We start from the raw sequence: 27,306 nt of genomic DNA on the forward strand, positions 1-27,306 counted from the left end.
TTTCCTACATTTTCTCTCTATTGTCGAATGCTGCCACTTAGACTAGGGTCCTCCCAAAATCTATACAAGGAACCCATATTCCCTCAGACAAGCTAATTAGTACTCGAATTAGCAATCAAGCAATATACATTCTAGCATCTTTTGGCAATAAAGCAATTATCAAGCAAATCCATAACATTTTCATCATCACATCATAGTTGCATTAGAATCATAGTTTCTCACCCATCTACATTCATCATTCCATTTAGTTCATTGAGCATTCTAGGTTCATTTGGTATAGAATTGCATTGAAATTCATATTCTCCAACACCTTGAAGCATCTTGAAGAAAGGAGCTGATTCAAGTTTGAGAGCTCAAAAATCCAAGAACTCAAGCTTAGGAGGACAATGGAGGCATGTTGCATCTGGTAAGTAAAGGTAAAATTCTCATTTTTAGCTTACTTTGTCTTGTAATCCGTCATTAGGTGCGCGCTATTAGATTAGATTAGTCTTTTTTGCATTGTCACTAATTTTTGCATACATCCTTACACAAAGGCATAAAAATGAGTTATGAAAGGTGACACATAAAGCCAAAAGAGGGTTAAAAATTGAACTACCCATAACCCACTTAGGCAATGACAAAATAGTGATAATGAATGTAGCAGAACAAGCCAAAAGAAGGTGTGTAACTCAAATACCCGTGCACAGGAGTCAGTGACACACGCAGATGAAGCATTTTGACATGTGTCCTCACATTAACCACTACCAATAATCCAACAAAGTTTAAATTATATGTATAGGGAAAATAAATACTCCTTAAAATAAGGGAAAAAGAAACATAAACCAATTAGCATAAAGCCTACTCTATTGTACCATAAATAAAATAGTTTTATTTATTAGATCACTTGAGCTAGACTAGTGGATTCATTTGGAAGTTTAATTGTAGGTGATGCAACTCCAGGAATCTTCATATGAGAAACCTAGTGTTTGATAATGCATAGAAATTGGTAAACTTGATTAAATTGTAGTAGGGTGTTTAATACATCTTGATGACATCTCATTCAAGTTGGAGATGTCAACATTAGGTGAAAAATAATATATGTGAAATTGCCACATGAAATAGGGCGACCATGCTTTCATTATGAACTTTTAAAAATTGAAGTAGTAAAACCAATGTGTGTTAGACAGTAAGTGGAAGTTTAGGTGCATTTGGACTTAAATTGATTCAATTCACATGCCTTTCTTCATTTTAACATCATGTAGAGGTGCAAACACACTATAGTTGTGATAAAGAAAAATCATGAAGGGTGGGCTCAATAGGAAACTCTTGTTGAATGTTTAAATTGTATGATCAAATAGAAATAGGCAAGGGTTTTTAATTGTAAAGTTGAAGGAACATGTGCAAAGGATTTTGAAAATACTGTAAATACTCCCAGAAAACTTCAAGACAATAACAAATATTTAAAATAATAAATAATAAACTAATGACACTCTCTTTCTTGAATTCACCTAATAATTTTTTTTGCTTCATAAAATACCTCTATATCTTTATATTCTTTTGTGTCTCTACATTAATATAAATTGACTCACATCAATGTTTATTTTTCATTCATTTATATCACAATAATAATTTAAAATACTTATAAATAAATTTAACAACTTGGTGATGATCACAAGAATGTAACCCGTACATTTAATAAAAATTATGTATCATATCAAGACAATAGCTTAAATCTCAAAATAGTTCTTTAAAATACATTACATAGATATGCCTAGCAATTATATATGTATATGTCACCTTCACCTTTTTAACAATTACAATGGCATCTTATAGTTTGGAGATGCATCTCCACACCAAGATTTTCTTTTCCGCGTTTTGACATGGCATGGAGTATAAAAGTAGCCATACTTTGGTTAAGAATACTTTGTTCAAATCATTGCGATTCCTCTCTCCATATCTCCAGGTGAGATGACAATCAAGGAAGTGGAAGGAATTAAAATAACTTCAAATTCACCAGTAATAAGGGGAAACGTCACTTAAATAAATTATTGAGGAGGACCCATTTTAGACAAGAGGTGACCCACAATGCACTGGTTGGCTCTGATGATGATGTTTGCCTGGCTGTTCACATGCACTCTCTGCTTCGCTTGATCATTCACATTATTGTTTTTGTTATTATTATGATGATGATGATGGTGCTTTGGCTGTGTATGATCTGATCTACTATATACTGGATATTCTACTCTTGTCACGCCGTGTGAGATTTTATTTATTCATTGTCCCTTTTTATTTTATTTTCGCTTTGTTCGTCTTTGATCTGTTTCGAAAACATTTTCTTCCTCGGAATATTGTTCCCAATACCAACTCTGCAAATCGATTTTTTAAGAATAAACAGATCTGTTGTTGAATCATAGTAACAAGTTGTATGTTGTGAATCGCTCAGTCAACTTTGAGTCCCCAGAGACCCATTTCGTTTGTTACATTCGCGGAACAGCTGATGATTCAGATTTCTAGGTCCCGTATTTTGAACTGTCCTTATCAAATTTGAGCACCCAGAGTCATTTTTTCTTACAAAGTGTTGCATCAACCTTTTATAAGTGGATCTGTTACAGGAAGTCTACGAATTTGACCTTTTCCTCTGTTTAATAGTGCTAATTTGCTCTATTTGTTTTCCTTGTTCTTCCCAATCGGCAAATCTATGTCTTGACAGTCTGACGCATTTTTTTTCACTATTCCAGCTATTAGAGATTAGTGTCTGAATCATTTCTGATACCACTTTTTCCTTGCGAGGCAGTTGAAATCAAGAATTTTTCGATAAAGTTTGCAAAAAATATCATTTTAAGGTCTTCCTGTCCATTTTCTGATATCCTTTTTGCCCCTGTTTGTAGTACAAGTTCACTCTTATACTTTGTACCTTTTATTGCAATCCAAAATTCCCCATTTGCTGATGATACCTGTGCTGTAATAATTTCAAATTGGGATAAAAATAGTCGAGTCATGGAATCTGGAGCGTGCCCGCGACTTTTTTTTTTCCTGGTATTAGCCCTTTGGATGATAGAGGAGGCCTCGTGTTTGTCTTTCCCCGAGAAGCCTGGAACAATCTATGATGCTTTAGAAATGAATGGCCTGCCCATTGGTCTGCTACCCAAGAATGTGAAAAACTATACAATAGATGAGGAGTGGAGTTTTGAGGTGCATTTGGACCAGCCCTGCTATGCAAAGTTTGAAAACCAAGTTTGCTATGATACAAACATAAAGGGTACTCTTAGCTATGGTCAGATTGGTAATCTCTCGGGGATTGTTGCCCAGGATCTTTTTCTCTGGTTTCCTGTCAAAGGCATTCATGTGGATGTTCCCAGTAGCGGATTGATATATTTTGATGTTGGCGTTGTTTATAAACAATTCTCTCTGTCTCTGTTTGAGAATCCTCCTGACTGCAAACCAAAGGCTGATCACCGTGTGGAAGCTGAGCTGATGGAGGGGAAGTTGATCTCAGATATGCTTTCCAAGGTGAGCATCTGTTTGCAAATGCAATTCTCTATATGATGCTCTTTCCTTGGTATTTTCCAGTGTTACTATTGTGTATTCAAGCTAATGGTACCATTGGGATGTTTCTTTCGAATGAATTGGCATAAAGTTTGTCTTGTTGGTTCAATCAAAACTTGGCTATAAATTATTCAAGATAAGTCATCTCACCATTCAAAGTTCTATATAATCTTTTTTGTAATTGTAGCTCGTTTACCATTGAAGTTATGCTTGGTGGCTGGACACAAAACGGGTGATGTTGCTCTTACTCCATTTGTTCTTGAACCAAATAGTGCGCACATTTTCTGAACCTGATAGTGCCCACTCATTTTTTGGAAAGGTTTAATTGGTTTAGGCATTTACCGGTCTCACTTTGTAGGCCATGAACATCCCTTCTTGCAGTAGTTTTGTTCAAGCATGCTATGCAGTGTAGATATAAATGACTACAAATCATTTGTTTAAAAAGTTGTTCAGATTGTTATAGCCTTCAGAGGATCATGTCAGATCCAGTCATGTTTTGTCTAGTAGTGAATGACCGGCTTGACCTGAGAAGTTTATGCAAGGGTAAGAAAACTCTCAGCATACCGTTGTAGTATAGGGCTCCATATAAAGTTCCTGTCCATAAATTATGTTCTTTCTTTAGTACACTATGATGTTCAAATTAGAGAGGTAAAGGTAAAAGCTACTGCTCTAACCCTAAGGGTTGCTATGCAAGAATCCTGGGTATGTGTAGGAAACTAGACTTCAAATTAACAACTATATTGATAAATGACCATTGAGAATTTGCAAAGGCCACTTAGCTTTGAAGTTGTGGTGCAGAAATTTTGTTATTTCTTTAGTATCATGATGTTCAAATCAGAGAGACACATAAAGGTAAAAGCTATTGCTCTAACCCTAAGGCTTGCTATGAACAATTGTCAATAATCCTGGGTATGTATAGGAAACTAGACTCCAAATTAACAACTATATTGATAAAACATAAATGATACCAAACAACTTTGAGAATTTGCAAAGAAAGCCCATTTTGGCAATTTGAATGCTTTGGTGACGTGGGTTTTCTTTCTATAATTTTATTTTCTTCTTCTACTACTACAATGAATATTATGACAGCAATTCTGGAGTTCTTAATCCGTTGAGGACATCATAGAAGAAATGATGCATTTTGTAGATTAACAACTCTTTTAAGAGAATATAAGACCTCACAGACTTCATTGTATGTCGGAGGATTAGAAAATAAAGAGGAAGAATTCTAAAGTTCCTCTTGTAATCATTGAGTTTGGCTATGGCTATGCTAATTGATCAATAGTAACCACAGTAAAGTATAAATAATGGAATATACGTTATAATCCTTGGAATTCCATATACAATAGTTTTAGCACCATTGTGCTTACAAATTGACCTATGTGGTTATGTCCACTTCTATTTTTCTGGTACGTGATTTGATCTAATTTTGATCAATATCTGGACCTAGAGAAATTTGAAACAATCTACTGTCAGAATTTTTAACTTTGCTTGATCTTTGAAAAAGGCAAGCCACTGCCTCCAATCAAATTTTTCTCTCAGATAGGCAACGTTTATTGCTTGGATGTTGCTGGTGTTGCTTCCAGTCTTCATTTGCAAGTCTCCATTTTTGTGGTAAAAAGTTACAAAATACAGTGGCACAAAAGTTACCAATCTCTGGTTTTGTATCACTTCTTCCTTTTAACTTATCCATTGCATACTCATGGGTGGAGACAACAATTATGCCACTTCAATGGCAGAGACACATAAACCAACCAATAGTAGAAAAGAGTTTATCAAAATAAATGTTGAATAATTGATGATTCCAACATTGCCAATGAAATTTGTTACAATGAAAAGGATTTTGGTATTTTCTTTTACTAAATGGACTCTACTATGTTCTTGACTTGAAATCTACTCTTATAACTGAATACTATGTTCTTGACCTGAAGTCTGCTCGTATAACCCAATAAGATCTATGGATGAAATCTGAAAATGTCAAAAAATTTGAGATCTGCACTCAGAAGGTTTGAAAGAGATTTATACTACTTTGATAACAGGAAGAGGATACATTTCCTTCCAGGAAAAAAATCTCAAATGAGTTTCTTTTTACTAAAAAAATTTACAGACTTAACAGTAAATGCAAAAAGTACCTTAACTGGGAAGGTACGTTGTAAAATCAAGCTTAAGATGTTTAAAGATCCATGCAGCTCCACTTAACTTAGGATTTATTCTTCCATTGGAAATGTGTTGGCTCACAAACATTCCCAGAAGCTCGGACACTTCCAATTGCTTTTCTGCTATTTCCATCATTTTTATTTCAACCACTGTTTGATTGATGTTTGATGGCTCTAAATTTAGCAAAAAAATGTCTTCTTTAACAAAGCTAGCAGGTTTGGGCTCTCAGGTTTGGTCAAGAAACCTCCGGGGTTGGGATCATTTTGGTTTTGTTTATACATACATAAAAATCTGTAATATACCTACTTGCAGCAGTAGTTATGTTCAAAATATCACATAGTATAATATAACAAACAAATGCATCGTAAAAATTTAAAAATACTACAATATAGTGATTTGTATTAAATCAAAAAATAATAATTGTCAACAATCAGCGACCACTAATCAAGCATCAATTGTAAAGTTTAATGGATCTTAGTTGGTGCAGACATATCAATTATATTTCAGTCTGATTTAATGATTTAGCAGACTTCTGTATTCCTTATTGAGTGCTTGACTTCTCAATTATATATATGTTCTTAATGCAGAAATATTTGTTCTGATCTGACATTTGTATGCCACTTTGATTGATATGATCTACAGATACAAATGAGACAAATATATATACCTATTGAAACACAACCAAGTAAGGTTACGACCCTACCTGACTATGTCCCAAATAGATATACACATTAGTGTCTTTTCATAACAACTATTATATTAAGAATGAGAATATATATATGCAGTATTTAATGTGACAGAAATATATATATATATCAATTACTAACTTCTGATCACAGATATTTCAATACACGTACTGCTAATATTCTTAACACTTCCTCTTTAGCAATGTATGTATATATACATATATATATATATATGTATGTATATATACATATATATATATATATATATATATATGTATATATACATACATATATATATATATATATGTATATATACATACATATATATATATATATATATATATATATATATATATATATATATATATATATATATATATATGTGTGTGTATATATATAGGTACTACTCAATTGTGGTTTAATAATTATGGTGTCCGGCAAAATCCGGCTTGAATAACCATATCAATAAATTGGTGTCCGGCAAAATCTGGCCCAAAGAACAATGATAACACTGAAACATTTTGGTGTTAGAAGGTTGGTCAACTATTGATAAGATTGTCACCTTACAATAGTGACGTTAAACACATATGAAAGATTGTCACCTTTCATTTTACAAGTTTGCAAACAATCTAATTTTCAGTATTCATGAATATATATATATATATATATATATAATTTACAAATTACAATTTCAAATTTGTCATACCAAGTTTACCTCTAAAGTACTCTACTTTCACTCTTGCAAGAGGCTTGGTAAAAATATCAGCATTTTGTTCATCGATGCTTATATAGATCAACTTGATCACATTTCTATCAACCGTGTCCCTAATATAGTGGTATGGAGTTTCGATGTGCTTTGATCGATTGTGGAACACTAGATTAGCAGAGAGTTTGATGCAGCTCTGGTTATCACAATGGATCACTGTGGGCTCTAATTTCCTTCTAAATAATCCAAATAATAGCTTCCGTGACCATACTACTTCACGCGCTCCCATGGAGGCTGCCATGTATTCAGCTTCGATAGAGCTCAAAGCAACTGTAGGTTGTTTTCTACTGAACCACAATATCATTGCTGATCCAAGATTGAAACAACATCCGGTTGTACTCTTACGATTTAAGGAGCATCCAGCCCAATCAGAATCAATATAGCCTTCAAGTTTGATCTCAACATTTTTGTACGTTAGTCCAAGACAAATAGTGCCACATAGATATCTCAAGATGTGTTTTGCTGCCCTTAAATGTATCTTCTTGGGCTCACACATAAAGTGACTTAATACATTTGTGGCATAGCATATATCGGGTCTAGTATTTACCAAATACATGAGAGACCCAATAATTTGTTTGTAGAGTGTGAGATCAATAGATTTTGAATGCACTGCTTCTTCTATTAGTTTGTGTCGATTAGTTTTCATTGGAGTTGCAAGTGGTTTGCTGTCCATACCAAATCTAGTCAAGATGTCTTGAGTGTTGTTGATGTCAGTTTTGTACCACTACATAACATATAGCAATTGAACACTTGATATGAAATATCAAACACTCAATCCCTCTCTTGAAAAGTTAATACTTATGAAGGCTTGAGAAAAACTCCAATGTTCCTTACACTTGTAGATACTAACTCAGTTATATCGATGTGATTTGCTGGTAATCACTTAGGCGGCCTTACGTTGTTCATTCAAGGATGACTTGGGTTTTGGGATGATGGTGATGATTTTGTATGAGTGCTAGATGATGTTGATGGTGGCGGTGATGGTGGAGTGTGTGTTCAAATGACTTATGCCTTCCTAACTTTCTTAGAATGAACTCCAATTACTAAACTACTTGCTGGTCTATTCCTACTCCTATGAATGGAAAGATTAGCAAATGGACAGGGTTTGAATTTGATGAAAGCTAACTAGCGGCTCTACCTCCATAGATGCAATGATTTAAGGGAAAAGACTAGTTTACCACGTAAGGCTTCCCAACAAGCTGCTAGGATGCTAGTGGCCTAGTTATAGATCCCCATCAAACATCCACTAATATCACCATGCAACTATCCATCTACTCTTACTCTTACTTAGCAACTTTCTCAAAATGAAATCTACTTTAACAACTTCAAAGGAAATCTATTTCTAACTATTGGAAGTAGAAACCATGCAACAACACCAAGTGTTCTAAATCACCATGCAAGTCACAACAATGATAAAAAAGCAATTTTGCTATCATCTTAAGCAACAATTTTCTTCAACCCTTTACAAATAAGAGCAAATGGCCTTATATAGAGGCCAAAATTACAACCAACGGTAGAGATTAAGAGGCAAAACCAACGATCCAGATTGGATCCTAGAAACCCTAATTAGGGTTGCCACCCCATCGGCTAATGAGAAGATGCCACCTCATCAATGGACCAATGAAAAAAAGGAAAAGTGGCAACCAATGAGAAGGCACCAAAATGGTAGCCAATCAGAATCAGACACCTATCCTACCCAAGAAGAAGGAGAATTTTCCACTTGGACTTACATCAAATGATCTTCTAATATAGTTCTACCCTTTTCTTTCATCCTTTTAGCCAAAGTGATGAACTTGGCTAGCATGTTGTTAACTTCCTTCATGGGAGGGCAAAATCTATGTTTCATCTTGAGCTCAACTGAATTCATCATGTTGCTTGCTGCTTGCAGTGTTTTCTCATGATCCTTGTCATATTCTTTCATGTATCCAATAAAGGCATTTAGGGAGGCAAGGGTGCCCAAGTGTTTTTTCTTGATGGCAACCTTCCCCAACTCATCTAATCTTGATCCAAATTCTGTTTCATTGACATTCTCCTCTTGTCCACTTGAATTATCCTCTTGGCTTCTAGCCTCAATTATGCTCTCCCTTGACAGTGCTGCATTATGTTTCTTTGCTGGAGGTTCCTGATTTCTTTACTTTTCTCAACCTTCAAACCTCTCTTCTCGCTCTTAACTGTTCTTTGCTGCTGGCTATTGCCCCCACATTTCTGTCCGATTAACTCTTCTGGACTTTCCTTCGATTTCATCTTCTCATAAGTAAGGTGTACCCTTTGACTTTGTAATTTTCTCAACTTCTCATTGTACCACGACTCGGTGTGCAGATCAACTAGCCTTGTAACTGCCTCCAAAGAAGGATCCTGATGATCATCCCAATCCACTAGACTCAACTCCATTCCATCCACTGTATCATAATCTTCTCTTAGCACATTTTCATCATCTTCTAGTTGATCGAGACTATCAAGGCCTCTCCATCTGATTGTCCTCATCATGTTCACTGACAATCTTGAGAAAGCTAGCTTTCTCACATGAAAGTCATCCTGGGAATTGGCTGAAAAATCTTTTATAGTAGGAAAATGTTTAAATGCATTTTCGTGAGATGCCTTGATAAGACCATTAGGATCAAATCCTTGTCTTGCTCTATACCATCCTAGATGATACCATTCTAACTCTTTCTTCGAAGCTGCAAAGGTGACAAGATTGGAGCAACTATCATTGCCAATTCCAAATGAGAAGGTAATCCCTGTCTCACCTGTAAGTTTCATCATTTTGTCATAATGCTCAAGTTGCCTAGCCAACTCCATCAAAACTACCTAGTTGGGTGGGTACCTTGGAAGTCTCTTGGGACAAATTGTACTTCTTGCTACTCTTATATAAGTAAATTGCGAAAATTGGATGAACCATCTCCATACTTGTTAACTTTTGCTTCTGCTTCTGATGAGAGCCTCTTAGCAACTGTCCCTTGCAATATCATTACCGTCTTCATGGAAAAGGCGTCATAAAACATTTTATAATCTTTGGTGTTGTGCAAATGAAGCTGTGGATAACACTCATGCACCAAACATTGCCTCGACCGATTGCCAATTACTCCTAAGGCCTTAAGTCCAAGATTTTCATATAGTCTCAACAATCAGATAGAAAAGATAGGATCCCATATAGAATTGCTTTTGATTTTGCACGGTCCTAAGTTGCAACTCTAAATTCTCGCTTATAATCGTAGCCCAATCAAATTTTCTTTTTCCATTTTTAATTTCATCAATAAAGAAGTACATCCAGTTTTCGAATTGCATACCTTGAGCCACGCACATGATTCGGTTGAGAAGCACAATGAGATCATCGTACTTTGATTTGAAATTTGACTTGGTGAGCCTTGACGACTTGGTAACTCCCTTATTGCCTTCATATAACCAATTCTGCTTTAGATGAATGAAGTAAGGCTCATTATCTTGAAATAACTTAGCTGTCTGATCCATCATTACCACTGTCATGCTTTTATGTTGGGGAATATTAAATGCTTCTTCGACCACTTGTCCACTGATGTTGGCCAACACTCTCTTCCCTTCATAAAAAATAATGGACTTAGTAACAATATCAAATCGGGATGCACATTCCATTACCAATTTTGGACAAGGCAAGGTAGGAGGGAAGGTCGCCACGTGTACAATTCCACTCTTGTAGATCTTCTTTGCCATGGGGGATTGTCCTTCCTTGAGTCTGTCCTTTAACTGTATCATGTTCATCGTGCTGATATTGGTATCACTTATTCACCTCACTTTTGAGAAGAAGGTGGTCTTAGGCATCATGTCTTCCTTGTCTTTTTTGGTATTCATTCCCTTTGGGTTCTTGCTTGCACTAACATCTACCATCCTAAACACTTATTTCTGCCCTTTCGTTCTAAATGATATGGACTACACTTATCAATCTCCAACCTTTTTTCTATCGATGGAATCTAGCTTATTTCTGCCTCTCCAAGTCCTATCTCTACACTTATCAATCTCCAACCTTCAACCTAGGGGTGGGACTACCACTTATTTTTGCTTCTTCGTTACCTTAGGATGGACTACACTTATATCTCTCAACTTCAAACCTAGAGTGGTCTAGCTTATTTCTGCCTCTCCAAGTGTCTTATCATGAAGTCTACACTTATCTCTCCAAACTTCAACCTATCAATGGAATGATGAAGTGGTGGATGATGAATGCAAGAAGAATATAAAGGAAATGAACCAAGCAAGAACAAGAAATAGAATTCATCTTTAAACCAATCTTCACCTCTAAAATGAATAGAATTTTACCTTAAATCTGCCATTACCAATAACCAGGTCCTCTTCAAATTTGGATTAGATCTTAGAAATTTCAATCCTCCTTGCAAATAATGATGCCCTAGCAAAAATCAGAATTTTGACTTCCTTGAAATCACCTACATTTGCCAAAATCAAACCCTTGGATCACATAGCCTCTTCACTAAGTAAAATCGCCCAAATCTGGAAATTGAAATCACAGCCTTTGGAAAGAAAATCAGACCTTAGCAAAAATCACCCAAGTTGGAAAAAATCAGATCTGCTCCAAAAATTGCCTAGGGCAGAAATTCGCTCAAGATGGAAGAAGAAAATGCCGCCAAGCAAGGAAAATCTGCCCAAAAATGGCCTAAATCTGCAAGTTGCTCCTCTGGAAGAAAAATCGCTCACCAAAGGAGGACGAAGAAGAAGGAATGAGGAAACAAGAGTCGGGGAGCTCCCTCTTATACCAAATTTTCTTGCCTCTCCAAGTGGGCCAACTTGTCTTAGAGGAGAGCAAAATTAAATTAGCTCCTTTATTAATGGCCCAGATTTAAATGCCATGTTAAAATTACTTAATTTATAGTGAAATTAGCCCATTTAATTGCCGGCTGTGATAAAAAATTGAAAAATAAAACAAGGAAAGCCTAGGAGATGCCAAAATTTTTATTTAACAATGTTTTGGCAATTAAAATATTATTAAAATCGAATTTACCAAGCTAGAATTCATTTTCAATTCCAATTTACCAACCTCTTTCAATATTTAAAAATCTTCTAGGCAATATTTCAACCAATTTAATGAGATTTTGCAATTTAATCCACTTTCAATTTTGCAATGCAATTTTAATTTTTTAACCAAAATAAATAATTTTTCTAGCTTTCAAAATTGATTTTCCAACTTCAATTTCACTATCGAAAAATTTCCTTTGTCACCAATTTTCCAAAACAATTAAATCTAAAAAAAAAATTTCATTTTGAAAATGCTCAAGTTTATACAATTATTTTCAATTTCCAAAATCCGTCTAAGTCCAAAATTTTGCAAATTTATCCTGCCGAATATTGTTCTAACCATAAAAAAAAATGTTGTTTTTGAAATTTGTTTGGCCTAAGGATAAAATTACATGTTCCAGAAAATCAAGTTAACACTAGGTGAATAAACAAATCACATCAAATCTCTCTTGGCCCGAAGGCGTCCAAGGCGTAAAATTTTCAAATTGAAAACTTTTGGACAACATCGAAAAATTTGTCTAGGCAACCAAAAAAAGGGGCTCCCCAAAATTTTTGGGCGATGATGTGAAAACCTCACAACAAGTATATTTACCTTGATTTAGAAAGAATGATCTTTCCTTTGACATACTTCTAGGCCCAAGAAATAATGTAGTAGACCTAGATCCTTTGTTTCGAATTTAGCTATAAGATCTTGTTTGCATCTTTTTCAATTAGATGATCATTTCCTGTTATCAATAGATCACAACATATAACACAAGTATTAACATATCATCATTAGAGATTTTGAAATATATATTAGGATCAGCCTCATTCTTAGAGTATCCTAATTTGATGAGGTAGGTGTGTATTCTTTCATACCAAGCTCGAGGTGCTTGTTTAAGACCATAAAGGGCTTTTTTGAGTTTACACACATATAGATTCTTATTTTTTATAACAAAGCCTTCAGGTTGTTCAATATATACTTCTTCATTTATGACTCCATTTAATAATGTAGTCTTCACATCCATTTGATATATCTTCCATCCTTTAGTTGCTGCAATTGCAATAATTTTCTTGACCGAAGTGTAACAAGCAATCTGAGCAAAAGTTTCTTCATAATCAATGCTTGCCTTCTGGGGAAAACCTCGAGCAACAAACCTTGCTTTATGTTTCTCAATGCTACCATCTGCTGCATATTTGATTTTTTATAGCCATTTTGAAGAAACAACTGATTTGTATTTAGGTCTAGGTACAATATCCCAGAGATCATTTTGTAGTATCGATTGATATTCTTTAATCATAGCATCTTTATATGCTTGACAAGTAATGGCTTCTTCAACAGTTGTTGGTTCAGATTTTGTAAGCTCAGTTACCAGGGCAGTATAACAAGATTTGTTTCTGGTTTTCTTGCTTTCCTTGGAAATTTCATTTGGTTCAACATTATTTTGTTCAATCATTTTTCTTGCCTATAAGGGCCTTTTCTTGATATTGGAGGTATCTCTATCTTTTGTATCTATAGATGGTTCATTTCCTTCTAATGTGTTCTCCCTCTGAATTTCAATTTAAGGATTTTCATTTGAAGTCTATAATGGGCTCATCTTCTGTATTTGTGGCTAGTTTTAATGTGGAGTTTTCCTTGAATATGACGTCTCTGCTTACTTCAACTGATCTTTGTCTAGGAACATAAACTCTATACCCTTTTGAGTTTTCACTATACCCAACAAATATCCCTTTCTTTCCGAATGGATCTAACTTAGTTCTTGTTTCTTTAGGTATGTGAATATAAATAGGGCAACCAAAAATTCTAAGGTGACTTAAGTCAGGTTTATTCCTTGTAAAGACTTCTTCAAGTGTTATGTTTTCTACTATAGAGTGGGGACATCTGTTCTGAATGTATACAATAGTATTGGTGGCTTCTGCCCATAATGAAAAATGCAAGTTTTGATCATGAAGCATGGCTTTTGCAGATTCAACAGTAGTTCTATTTTTTCTTTCTGCTACCCCGTTCTGTTGAGGATTATATGGTACTGTATACTCCCTCTTAATCCCAACAAAAGTATAAAAAACTTTGAAATTTTCAGGAGTATATTCTCCCCCATTGTCAGATCTTAGAGTTTTAATTTTCTTGGAGGTTTGACTCTCTACAATTTCTTTGAATTCTTTAAATTTTGACAGAACCTCATTACATTCTTTAACTTTTAGAAAGTAAATCCAAGTTATCCTCGAGTAATCATCAATGAATATGATGTAGTAAGAGTAACCTCCTAGAGAGAGTGTTGGCATGGACCCACATAAATCAGAGTGAACTAGTTCCAGAACCAATTTAGACTTGTGTTCACTAGGAGGAAAAGGTTTTTTAATGTTCTTTCCTAGAGCACATCCTTTACAGACACCAATGTGTTTTGAGCTTAGACACAGTGTTCCAGAGGTGATTTTCTCTACATTTGGAAGTGAACTAAATCCAATATATCCAAGTCTTCTATGCCATACTTCATTGGAGTTTGTTACTTCAAGATTAAGAGCTTGCTTTTGGATATTGCATAGTTTATATAAGGTCCCATCTCTTGTTCCTATGGTGATGACATTTTTTAGATTTGAGTTTTTAGGCCAATACAAAACTTTGTCTTTGTTGAAAGTGACTTGGAATTGTTCATCAGCTAGTCCAGAAATTGAAATTAGATTTCTTTTTATACCTGATACAAATAGAACATCCTTTAATTTTAGTATAACTCCAATCCTTAGTTGTATAGAACAGGTCCCAATTCCTCTAATTGGATGGGTGGAATTATCTCCAATGGTGACTTCTTCAGAGATGTAACTTTCAGGGTTTCAAATTTTTCTTTGAATCCTGTTATATGATAGGAGGCACCGCTATCTATTATCCACACATATTCGTTAGAGTTTATCTCACTTGGTAACGCAGAATAGTATAATAGGTTTTCATCTTTCTTTTTTATAGCTAAAGAAGCTAAGATGTTTTCCCTTTCCGGACAATTTCTGAAAGTATGCCCAAGTTTCTCACATTCATAACATTTAACTTTAGAAAAATCTTTTCTTTTGTAATTTTTATTTTCTTTCTTTTAGTCATAATTCTTTCCTTTAAATTTTCTCTTTTTGCCTTTGTAATTTGAAACTGAAAAAAGAGCTTGATTTTCTCCCTCTTGATTTGAGATGATCCCTCTAGAAATTAGCCTTGATTCTTCTGATATGCAATCATTCTTTAGTTGATAAAAAAGAGGTATAGTAGGTCTGTTGATTACTTGAATGAATGCTTCCCATGATAATGACAATCCTCTAAGTGCTATTATCGATAGTTCTTTATCTTCTATTTTGCTTCCAATAGCATTTAGATGATTTTTAATTTCGGGAATCTTCGCAAAATATGATGAGATTGTTTCGCTTTACTCATTTTAGTATTCTTTAGTTGATTTTTCAGTGTAATTAGTCTACTTAAGTTGTTGATTTCAAACGTATTCTTAATTGTTTTGAATACTTCATATGCTTTCTTTAGATCTGATATAGATGGAAGGATATGATCATTTACGGAATCCACAATGACTTTCCTAGCTTTATTATTTCGTCTTTTCCAAGTAGCCTTTTTTGCCTCATCTTCAGGAATTGAAATATTTGACTCAATAATTCAAATTTTCCAAGAAAAGAAATTCACTGCTCCTTCAAGTCTGTCCTCTACTCTTACATTATTTGACATATTGTCCCTTTAATTAAAAAATCAGAATGATAGTCTCTCTACCAATTAAGCTCTGATACCATGTAAAGTTTAATGGATCTTAGTTGGTGGAGACATATCGATTATATTTCAGTCTGATTTAATGATTTAGCAGACTTCTATATTCCTTATTGAGTGCTTGACTTCTCAATTTTATATATGTTCTTAATGCAGTAATATTTGTTCTGATCTGACATCTGTATGCCACTTTGATTGATATAATCTGCAGATACAAATGAGACAAATATATATACCTATTGAAACACAACCAAGTAAGGTTATGACCCTACGTGATTATGTCCCAAATAGATATACACATTAGTGTCTTTTCATAACAACTATTATATTAAGAATGAGAATATATATATATTATCAATTACTAACTTCTGATCACAGATGTTTCAATACACTTACTGCTAACATTGGCACTTGCATGCTCGCTAGCAGAAACTTCTTCAACATCAAGTGTAGTAAGGAGGCAAGTGGAAGCGTGCAAGTCAACATGCTTTTGCTAGTTTTACACTTGTGTCCCTTTTGTTCTAGCCACTTTGCCTGTGTAAAAGCAGACACAATTGAAATACATTAAGACCTCTGTGTTTGGTGAGTGCTGTTGATTGTGTTTTACTAAGTGGATTAGTATGTGCTTCAATCTCTTGTAGATGCAGTTGAACTAGCAACCGGTCAAGACAAAATGAGAGTGTTAAAAGTTATAAACATTTAAATTTCAAATAATAAATGAAATCTAAAAGATAATTTTTTTTTAAAATAAAATAATTTGCAATAAGATTTTGATTGCAAGAGGTTGTAGGTGTGTGAATGAATAGTCATGCAAGCACCACCAATTGTGAGCATCGACCTGAAACTTGTTACAAAAAGCATTGGTACTATAATCATTGGAGTGTTAAATCCATTAACTTAATTCTAACTGCATCCAACATGTTAGGGTCAAGGAAGAGTTTATAAAGTATTGCCTTGCATCCTCAGCTACCCTCAGCATATATATATGGGGTAATCCTTATTGACACAGAAGGGATTTCATCACTATAATATTTAGGACTCAATGTAAAGGCAAGAAGATGTAGCAGGTGGTCATTTTGTTTTATCCTTAATAAATAATTTTATGTGTTTAATCAATAAAATTTCTTTAGGATTTTTCTCTCTTGATGGTTTTCACCTTCTCAACCATTGAGTTAATGTCATCATATATATATATATATATATATATATATATATATATATATATATATCCCAAACAAGGCTTATCCATGTTAATATTACAAATCCTACTCAATATGGACTCAATGAAACTAAAGAGATATTCAATACAGTCCCACCAAATGTCACCTAGGATTATTTCTTAATATTTTCTACTCTTGTAGTGCTAGATTGCCTCCATATGAACAAATTTTAGTTGATGACCATGTTAGAAAGTGCCTCCAGAACCTTCACAAATTGTCTCAAGATAATTTTGCTGGAGTTAACAATCGGTCTAACAACCTATTTGAAAGTCAGGGCATATGCCCATTTGATCTAATAATTTTTGTTGTCAATTATATTTGCATAAGATTGGGGAAGGGGACAACAAAAGGTGTCTAAAAATGAGATTAATGTTCCTTAACGAAATAAATCATTTGCTTTATAATTTAGCATTGTCTGTTATGACTTGAACAACCTTTCAAAGTCCAACTTCTTTGATTGCTATCATGGGAATGTTGCAATCATGAGAATGTTAGCAGTACATGCACTATCTTTGTGTTCACCCTCAAAATTTAATACTTTAAAAAAAACATTGCTTGTTTAAGGAACACTGCAATAACATTGATTGATGGTCAATTTCTTGCATCCTTGCAGGCATCAAAAATAATGGATGCCTCTTTCTTAATGCACAAATTCCTTATAGGCCTCAATAAATCTTCTACAAATTTCTCCCCTATTTTAAATATGGTGCTACACACTTTCTCAAAGCCAAGGATCTTCTGCCCTTTGGATCCTCATTAGTTGCTTTCACCATTTGTTGCCCATATAGTCAGTGAACAACCATTGAAAGCCAATCCATTTGCATAGACATCTTGCAATGTGTTGATTGACAATCCCTTTAATGAAATGTCATTTCAAGAGTAGTTTTGATCTCTTATGGTGAAGGTTGTAGGTTGTTCTTAGGAGTGGCCAAAAATGTTTGTCTCTTTAATGGTTGAAGGTTAGACGGTGATGGAGGGAGTTGCATTTCTTGAAATCCATTCTTCAACAAAAGATTATTTAATTTGTAGCCCGCTACTTTATCCATTTTTTCCTTTTCATTACTATTTGTTCTTTTTTTTTGTGTGGAATGGATACATTATTTTTTTCGTAGACAAGCTTTCATGTCACATCCAAGGATGTGGCACAAATGGGCTTTCACCTAACTGTATGAGCTTGAATATTTGATACCACAGCCATTGCAAGTTTAAATATAACCGCGACCACCTAGAAGTTGTTGTAGCATATCAGCATATTTCCAAAGAAGAGAACTTGGCTCTATTCCAAGTAGCTAGAATTTGTTGCCATTGTAATCTGTATTGCGTCAAGTTGAATAACATTTAAAATAAATGAAATGAAAAAAAAAAAAAAAAAATATATATATATATATATATAGAGAGAGAGAGAGAGAGAGAGAGAGAGAGAGAGAGAGATGCTGTATTTGCATAGAAGAATGAAAATAAAACAAAGGAACTCATTTGTTTCAAAAAATGTAAAAAAAAGCGAAGACTTAAAAATAAACTTTATAAAAAATCTTATTCTACATTCTCCTTGTCAATGAATGGGTTCTTGCACATGCATAGCAATAGAGAACCAACCATTTTGGAACCTTCATCAATGAGTCTTCAACACTTTTCATTCAATGACAAGCAAGAGTGAAATTTCAGCAAGGATGAATGAGTTTTTTGTTTCACATTCATAGTGAGGGAAAATACCTTGATTTTGTCTCTAAAAATGTCTTCGAATCTGTGTTTTAGGGTTGGGGGCATTTTTAGGCATATTGTCCAAGTCAAATGCTAAAATAAAAAAAATACCAAAAAGCAATGGGTTGATGTGAGAAACAAATTCAAAATCAAATACTGCCCAAGTTTGTTGCTGACAAATCGATGGGGCTTTTATAGGACTGTGGATGAATTACCCTGCATACCAAACCTAGATCCATAATAAGGCCAGAACAGATCATAACCTGTAACTCTATTTTCAAAACTCATTAAGATAACATACTAATATGAAAACAACTTATCATTTAAAAATAGATCAATTAAACTGTCCTGCTAAGGAGTGTTTGTCAAAAGGAAACCTAACCATATTTTCTTACTTCATAAAATTAAACATAACAAAAAGTGATTGTGCCTACTATTTGAATTGGGCATTAATGTTCATTTTGTTTTTCACTGCACATATACATGAACATATTTTTTAAGATATCACAAATTACCCATATTTCTACATTGAGATCTTGAGTTCCTTTCAACAATTTCATTCCCAGTTCATGTTAGATGCCATACCTTTGGTGCTTTCAATGCATATGGAGGATTTGCAACCTAATTGTATTTAACCTGAAAATATAATGTTTGGATATCCCCATGCCTATGTGCATTGGTTAAATTTCCTCTTATGTTTTGGATGCCTTTGTGGAGTACAGATATTATGGACATTCTGTAATTTTATAGTACCTATGGCCACTTTATCTGGTGAGATGCAACCTTGCTCAATTAGTGCAATTTTTGTAGACGTGACTATATTCTAGCTGGTTTGTGGAGGGTTGTTCAGGTATAATATAATAAATTAATTTCCTTTTTGGCTTTTTATGGGACCTTTTGGATAACATAACGCTTTTCAGGACTACTAGGTTTGGAAATGCCTACCATAAAATTAGGAAACAGCGTAACATACTAACAAAATGTGTGTATTCAAGGGACAAAGAAATAAAATAAAAACAATTCATGAAGAGTTAAAATGTATTAATAAAGTATGCCATCAATTGAGAACATATACAACATTCAAGTTACTCAACCAAAAGCGGCTGTTCTTTTGATGCTCAATCAGCATATTATAGTCATAGAGGTAAAAGACATCTTACGAAATCTGAGAGGGTTTAGCTGGAAGCAGAGTATCTGCAAGAAGTAAATGAAACATATGCAACGAAACTATTTGGATAAAAAAGTAAAACAACCAAGCAAAGGGAAACTGAACATGCAAATGTTTTCAAGTGAAGAACAGATGTTTATCCTACGATTTGAGCTTTTAAACAGAAAAGTGACAGTATGCGGGAGATGTGGCTGATCTAGCATATACCAAAATTTATTTTTATAAATTAGAGCCAAAGAAGTGTTTAAAGTTTTAAACCAATAATTAAGAATCTAACACTTAGTGCGTTAGGTTTATCCAGGATGTATAAAAAGCCCAATATCATCAAGTTCAGCATTTTGATACATATCATGTCCATTACTCTAATTGGATCAAGAACTAGCCAGCAGGTAGAAACTTGTAGAAAACCTTTTAAATGTTGAAGAACAAGGAGACAATTAAAAGATAGCTATTGCATCCAAGGCAAGGATTTAAGATTTACTTTCCAATCCTTGGCAATCCTAATTGGAGCTTCTATAACTTACCTTTCTTTCAAGGGTTAGGCAAAGATTAGAATAGATTATACATTTTATTGATAATACATAGTTGTAGATCCTTAAGCACTCTTGCATGTGAAGAGCTAAACGGTAATGAAAAAAGAGAAATGGGAAATGTTTGTTATCCTTCTACGTCCATAAAGGGAAGGGTACACTGTGCGCAACATTATGTTTGTGACAGTACATTTCTTTCATCAACGGTAGTTAGTCCCTAAATGTCAACAAAATTTCCAAGTCAAGAAACAAGGTTTAAACTGGATACAAACGATGTGGTATTTTTTGAACATAAAATTTTGAGAGTGCATGTTAATATGTTATCATTCTCAGACACCTTGTTCTTGTGCAAGATTTCCTTTCCCCATTTCTTTCACTCATAAATTTGTTGGCATGGCACTTTATACTAAGAGCATCTGCCAAAGTCCGAAAGGGGGTGTTAGAATTAGTTCCATCATTCAATTAGCTAATTTCAGTAATTTGCAAGGAACACAGGAACATGCATGTTTTCAAAATGGAAATTGCCATCATAAATGAAATCCCCTGTACTCTTTAGAGTAGGGAAATGATACATGAATGAATTTAACAATATGGTTTTTTTTTAAATTTCAAAGAAATTGAATAATGATAACTATAAGTAAAGTGGATGACATGTTCACCCAAAACATCTATTTGTTAAGTACTATATATAATGTCAACAGTTAGCCTTTATGGATTTAACTGTACATCTTAAAGAAACAATATGAAATCTAAAGTCAACCTTCAGCAGTGATAGGTTTCCAAAACAAGACAACTAATCAAATTGATAATAGGCTCTAAAAAATTAAACTCACATTTTAGCTTTTTATCTTTAAATTTCATCCAACAATGCTTTAAAGCGTGACTACATATCTACATCTACATTTGATCCCTCAAAACTAATCACAACTGCGGCCAGCAATTCTTGTTTGACTTATATAAGATGCCTCATTTTAATTAATTTATAGCATATCCTATCTTAGCTTCCATTTAATAGCTTTATCTTGGAGAATTGTTAAAACTTAAAAGTACTTTATCCAAGTGCTGCTTTGCAATAATTTGTAAATGGGGTGACCAACTTGCATGTGTTTTGTAATGGCACATATTGGCAAGCAATAAAAGCACCCTCTCATTGGTGCAGAACTCTTTGTAAATGAATTTATACAAGTTGCATGCATATTGCCTGTAATCGCCTCTTGCAATTGTTGCCAAATTTGTGGCATGCAAGCAAAGAGGGAAATCATTGTCAGGACCAGTTCATTTCCCACTACCATTGACATGGAGATATAGCTGAGCAAGAAAAAGCCAAAAAATTCAAAACATCTTTAATATAGGAGTCAGCTCAAAGCTTTGTGATAATAGACATGCTACCCCAAAAATCTACTGCTTACCTTTGACTTTTACTGTCCAAGACCTTAAAGCTTTAGAAGCCATAGTCTAGACCATCTGCTTTCTGATGGCACAAGACAAGACCATGTGAAAAATAAGCACAGCAGAATAGTTCCCAGGATTCTAAATGAAGGATTTCTTCTTTTTGCCTTTTTTGTTTGAATTGTGGACTGTCCTTTTAATGATGCTCGGTCCTTATTCTGAAAGATATGCCAAGTTGTTTATTATTTTAAAGATTGCTGGTCAAAAGTTTTGGAGGCTTATCTCTACTTTGTCATCTATGTCTTTTGCTTCCATGTTGAGGGTGGCAACTTATAGAATGCCAAATGCAATTTAATTTCAAACTTTATTTACTTAATTGGGTAATGCTTATTTGATTAGTCTGGGAAGTTTGGATGCTTCACCTCTCTGAAAATCATCTAGATGCCATGAGACGAAGTGGACCAGTCATATTCACGAGAGATAGGTTCTTGTTAATCACCACAAAAAAAATATGGTTCAAGAAGATTGACTCCAACTACATAATTAATTCCAGAAAATGAATTATAATCTGATTTAATGTCCTTATGCTTATATGAAAATGCATTTTGATGTATTTTTACCTCAATGATATCATAGGTTGGAAAGGTCAATCAAGTTTTCATAATGTTGAAAAAAGGCTCAAGTGTAATACATAAGATACCCTTCCAATTCAGGAAATGTGTTGCAGACCTTGTACCTTTTCAGGTCTCATACCTTTTATCATCGATGATTTTGGTGGATCTAAGAAAATTCTTTACTGCGCTTCTATTAATGAGCTGTTTATAATATGTCCTCAGAGGGTTTATCTTTTACGAGTTTGCACATAAGCAGAGGAAAAATCAAATGAGTTAAGCTACTGATAAGCAAGTATGCATTGAACCTGCTCATTTGCCTCGTAGCCGAATTTGGTTACTGGGAAGAAATTTTGGAGGATATTTGTTGAAGGTTTCATTCATCAACTGAATTATCGTACAATATATAAATTAGGTATTTCTAAACTCAAGATCTTGATTTGCAGTTGCATACCTTTATTAATGAAACAAAAAAAATTGGAAAGTAAAATATAGCCGATGCCTAAAATATTCTGACCTCTGTGGGCAATGGATACTTCTTGATGACGCTTTCATTTTTTTAGCGTTGTCTAATTAGTGAATATGACTCCTACTATGCCATGGTATACATATTTGATTGGCTGTGGAGTTTTATGAATCTTCGAGAATAATGAGTAAATTACTAAATTTTAACATTCCAATTATATTTTGTTGCATAATTATTTTCTTTCTGAATGAAGAATTTATTTTCCAGAGATATTTTTCCCTTGCTGGTTTTACGATTTTGGCAAACAAAGCCAGTCATGCCGATTCTTGTACAAGCAACAGTCAAGATGGTTCTAGAAAACAGAGCTGGTAATTCATATTCCTGTGTCTAAAGATATGAATCGTAGTAAGAATTACAAACTAGTTTTTGTTTTACTAAAACTTTCCACCAAACATCAGCTGTTACTTCTTAATCAAAACGTTCCAAAATATGCATTGAAGTATGAGTCAGTGCTTCTTTTCAGCATCCCCACTTTAAGAAAAGTGTGGTGTATGTTTGTAGTGGCAAATTTGCTTCTCATTGAATCAGTTTTGACAAAATTAAAGAGCGGGTGTTTAGTTTTAGTTCTAACCACCCTTGTTTTTTTTCCAGCCTTTATCAGGAAAACTCCGGTTTGAGAGTGACAATCCTCCAACAAAAGCCATTCAGTAGTCCAAGGTATCACTGTTCACATGTTTGTATTTTTATGATCAGCAAAGTTAAAGATGTTAAATTTCAAAAAATATTGAACATAATGAAAGGCATGCACTAATTCAATGACTTCCAGGTAATTAATGTAATATCTTTGAGTGTACTTAATGCACTGTTACATAGCTACTTAAGGGGAATGCATGGAAGAGTAGAAATCTGACAATTAATCTTGTTCTTGAAAAGTTCAAAAGACGGATTAAGAAAAAGTTAGTCTTATAAAAGCTTAAATATTAAGAAACTTGCATTAATGGGTCTTTTCTTTTTCAGAACTTGTGATTTAACAAAAACAAGAAGATTTGAGTTACGTTTTCTTGTGCACATTGTAAATCTTGGTGTTCTCCCAAATGCCATTTGACATCTGACACCTTTTTGGTAAAGAATAGCAAGAATTTTAGCTGACCATAAATTTAATGCGTACTCTCTGATGTTTGCAGAAAAATACCAGATGTCCAAATAATTCTTTGGTGAAGAGGAAAAATCCTTTGGTAAAAGAATCAATTGACCTTATACTATCAGACAGAAAGCAGAGTGGAAATGGGCTATGCTCACCAAAGGCTAAAGAAATTTAAGATAAACAGTAAGAACACTTGCTATATGGGTTGTCAATGAGTTCATGTTTTGATATTTTGTAATGGAAGTACAAATCAAAGTAGCTGTAACCGAGTAAGAATTTTCTTCCATCTATGTTTCCTGAGTCACTAGTCACTAGTTATGTTGGTTGGCAATAACTCTGCAAGGGAGAAGACCTAGATTTTCTTTGAAGATTGAGTGTATTTCTAGAGTGTAACATCACTCCGGCTTCTTGTATGATTCTTCAGTGCATATTTTCTTGACAAGCGAGCAGTTGAAGCCTTTTATCACAGGGAAAGAGGAAATAAAAACACTATGAAGGAATGTATTCTGACATTCAGTGTTTCCAGATAATGACCCAAAGTGCTACCAAAGTCTCTATTGCCCTTGAAGTTAAATGGTTATATAAATCGGATAGTGTTGTCGACTCTTATGGACTAGAGCACTAAAGGAGCACTCAAATATGTAACATATTATTCTTGTTGGTAGCCTCCATAAAATAAGGTGAGTTGATTTTTAATGAATTTTGTATAGAACAGTCACAATGTTCCAGTCGTCATTGGATTGATTCTTTAACACATTTGAGTGTTGAGAGCTTGTTTTCTATTAAACATGAGTGTTTCTCCTTTGCCTGCCGTATTGAACATTTCCCTCCAAGAGTTAACAAGCAAATTACAAAATTGAAGAGCAGAGTCAATACTAACTAGCGAAGCTTCGGTAAGTGTTGAATTGATTGTTGGTGTTCTGAGGAAAAGAAGTAAAACTTCAATATTTCTTTTACAGAGTCTGCACCATTGTCTTTGTTCTAGTCCTATAGAGAATTCATTTTCATTGTCATAATCTTTGTGTTACGTGTAGGGCTAGTTTCTTATCATTATGAATGGTAAGATCATTTCGTCAGTCAGTGACAAGCTAACATTTTATTCAATTTAAAACAAGTTTCAATTGTCTATGAAATAGATGTGGACATGTTAGAATAAAATAAATCAACGAGATATCTCATGGGTCCAGAATAGTGGACTTTGATTGTTGTTGGACATCAATGCCAATGTCATATGGTCTCCTGGAATTATTTGTGTATCCCAGTAATTTGATATGACATGTACTTGGGGTAAATTTACATTGTTGAATCAATAATTCAAGAACTAATTGGTAAACTCGGGCACTTGTTATGACTCATTAGAATGTGCGCTTGACTTTGTTAAAATTTATAAACAACCAAATCATCAAATTTGTCCTAATTTTGTGTCGGTCGTAAACATTACCAAGGAGTATTTGTCGAAGGGCACTTTCTCTAATGGCAAAGTCCATGTTGCAGCTATCTAGATGGTGCTGAATTCAAATCTTCCTCAATACCAAAAAAAAAAAAAGAGAGTATTTAAATATTATTTTTACACTAATTGAAGAATGTGCAAAATTTTGTTATGACTTCTATTGAATGTATTTTTCGAGATTATTTGAAGAGGTAGGAAATGGAAAGACACAAGATTTGTTTTTTAATGGTTTTATAACTATTTGATTGGTTCAAAGCAATTCATGTAGAGTTTTGCGTGCCTTCGAATAACCTACTTGACAATCTTCACTAGTATCGTTAGACCCAAAGGGTACTAGTGTAGTGCAATAGATATGACCTACTTTTGGAAACAACTCTACATTGGTGGAAAGTATGCGATTTCCAAGTGTGGTCAAATTCTTGAATTTTCTTGTGGGTGGTAATAGAAGGTACGATTTTGATTAGAGACAACCAAAGGAGGGATTTTCATTAGCTTACTAAGTGTGACTTATGTGTTAATGAGAAGGGTGTGAATCACACACACTTTTCAATTGCCCTTTAACTATAAAGCGTGGCATGGTTCAAAATCAATTATAAGTTAATTGGTATCTTGCATATAAGCTTGGGGTTCATATCTATAGTTGGGGCATAGGCTCAAACTCAAGTTCATTAAGACCTCGTAGAAGTCCATCCCTAATATGGTGTGGGAAGGTTTTGTTAGATATAAGTAAATTGATTATCAAATTCAAAGAGATATGAAGTGATAATAAAGCAAGTAATATCAATATATAATCAGAAGAATGAAGAGGCCCTTACATTGAGGGCCATGCAAGGCGCTTGTCTCTTGGAGTGGAATTTTAAGAATTGTTAGAAGAAGAAACCCTTAAATCATTGTTGGAGTTATAGGGCAAAGGAGTTAGTGAGAAGATATTGCATTAATTAGAAGACTAGGTGGGTCATTGAATAATCTTTGAAAGTAAGGAAGTTGCTCTATTGATATTTGTTTCATCCTTTCTAATCCATAAGAAAATAAAGTGACTAATTTGGTGGCAAATGAAGGGCTTGTGTTGATAGAAAAAAACTTTAAAGGTTCACCAAGACTATAATCATCATTGCGTAATTCTATGGTACACAATGAATAAAGAAGAAGGAGAAGAAGAAGAAGGAAAAGGAGGAGATAAGATAAGATAATTTTATTAATGTCCAATAAAAGACCACAACGTGGGTCTATGGGAGTGGAAGCTTACGCCAAGAAGAAAGAAGACAAATGGAGCACCAAATGGTGTTCAAAAAAGAACAAGTACAACAAAAGAAGAAGAAAGAAGGAGACATCACAAAAAAGATTAGGTATTTGTCCTCACAGGGAAAAAGTCCAACAACGATGATCTGTGCGGCTACGAGAGGCCCTGTGATGAAGCTGAGTGCTGCGAGAGGAGTGTCGCTGGTGAAGAGGTCGCCTGCGAGGTCTCACAAATCTAGAATGTCCCCTATTAGAGAAATTGTATAGTTGCATCACACCCCGAACCGGAGCTAAGGGCGAGAAGGTCGTAATAAGTTGTGTCTAGGTCTAACTCCTGGGAAATGATAGCTATAAATTATGGTCACGAAGATGTAAGGACTCACGAAGATAAAGTGCAATGCAACACTAATCTGTGTACTTGAAAAAATTCGAGAGGGATCTGCAATCTCTAAACATACAATAAAATCCCCCTCTAATCTTGTAGTATATGGGGCATCTGAAAAGGAAATTGAGCTCAAATTCTGCCTCTACT

At 34.2% G+C, this 27,306-nt stretch overlaps 1 protein-coding gene across 5 annotated transcripts; it reads left to right on the top strand.

Annotated features, from left to right (window-relative positions):
* The first annotated feature begins 1,883 nt into the window (after positions 1 to 1,883).
* LOC149558258 (uncharacterized) lies at positions 1,884 to 24,785 on the top strand. 5 transcript variants are annotated; one of them, XR_016365003.1, is made up of 5 exons: positions 2,016 to 3,489; positions 23,209 to 23,309; positions 23,593 to 23,658; positions 24,126 to 24,268; positions 24,510 to 24,785. XR_016365003.1 is itself a non-coding variant. In XM_089832556.1 (4 exons), the coding sequence occupies exons 1-4, from the start codon at positions 2,977 to 2,979 to the stop codon at positions 24,157 to 24,159; spliced, it is 714 nt and encodes a 237-aa protein (XP_089688682.1). In that variant the 5' UTR covers positions 2,016 to 2,976; the 3' UTR covers positions 24,160 to 24,785. The 5 variants fall into 5 exon arrangements, 3 of the variants coding, with proteins under 3 accessions (XP_089688684.1, XP_089688682.1, XP_089688683.1); XR_016365004.1 differs by lacking the exon at positions 23,209 to 23,309 and having other exon boundaries at positions 1,912 to 3,489; XM_089832556.1 differs by having other exon boundaries at positions 24,126 to 24,785.
* The last annotated feature ends 2,521 nt before the right edge of the window (positions 24,786 to 27,306 follow it).

Source organism: Cupressus sempervirens, chromosome 5, assembly GCF_028749045.1.
Source record: "Cupressus sempervirens isolate cs-2001-9-10 chromosome 5, ASM2874904v1, whole genome shotgun sequence".
Taxonomy (NCBI): Eukaryota; Viridiplantae; Streptophyta; class Pinopsida; order Cupressales; family Cupressaceae; genus Cupressus; species Cupressus sempervirens.

Coding starts and splice junctions, on each gene's coding strand:
- LOC149558258 (XM_089832556.1), top strand. CDS start 2,977: ATGGAATCTGGAGCGTGCCCGCGACTTTTTTTTTTCCTGGTATTAGCC. Junction 3,490..23,208: donor TCTCAGATATGCTTTCCAAG/GTGAGCATCTGT, acceptor TTTATTTTCCAG/AGATATTTTTCCCTTGCTGG. Junction 23,659..24,125: donor AAGCCATTCAGTAGTCCAAG/GTATCACTGTTC, acceptor TGATGTTTGCAG/AAAAATACCAGATGTCCAAA.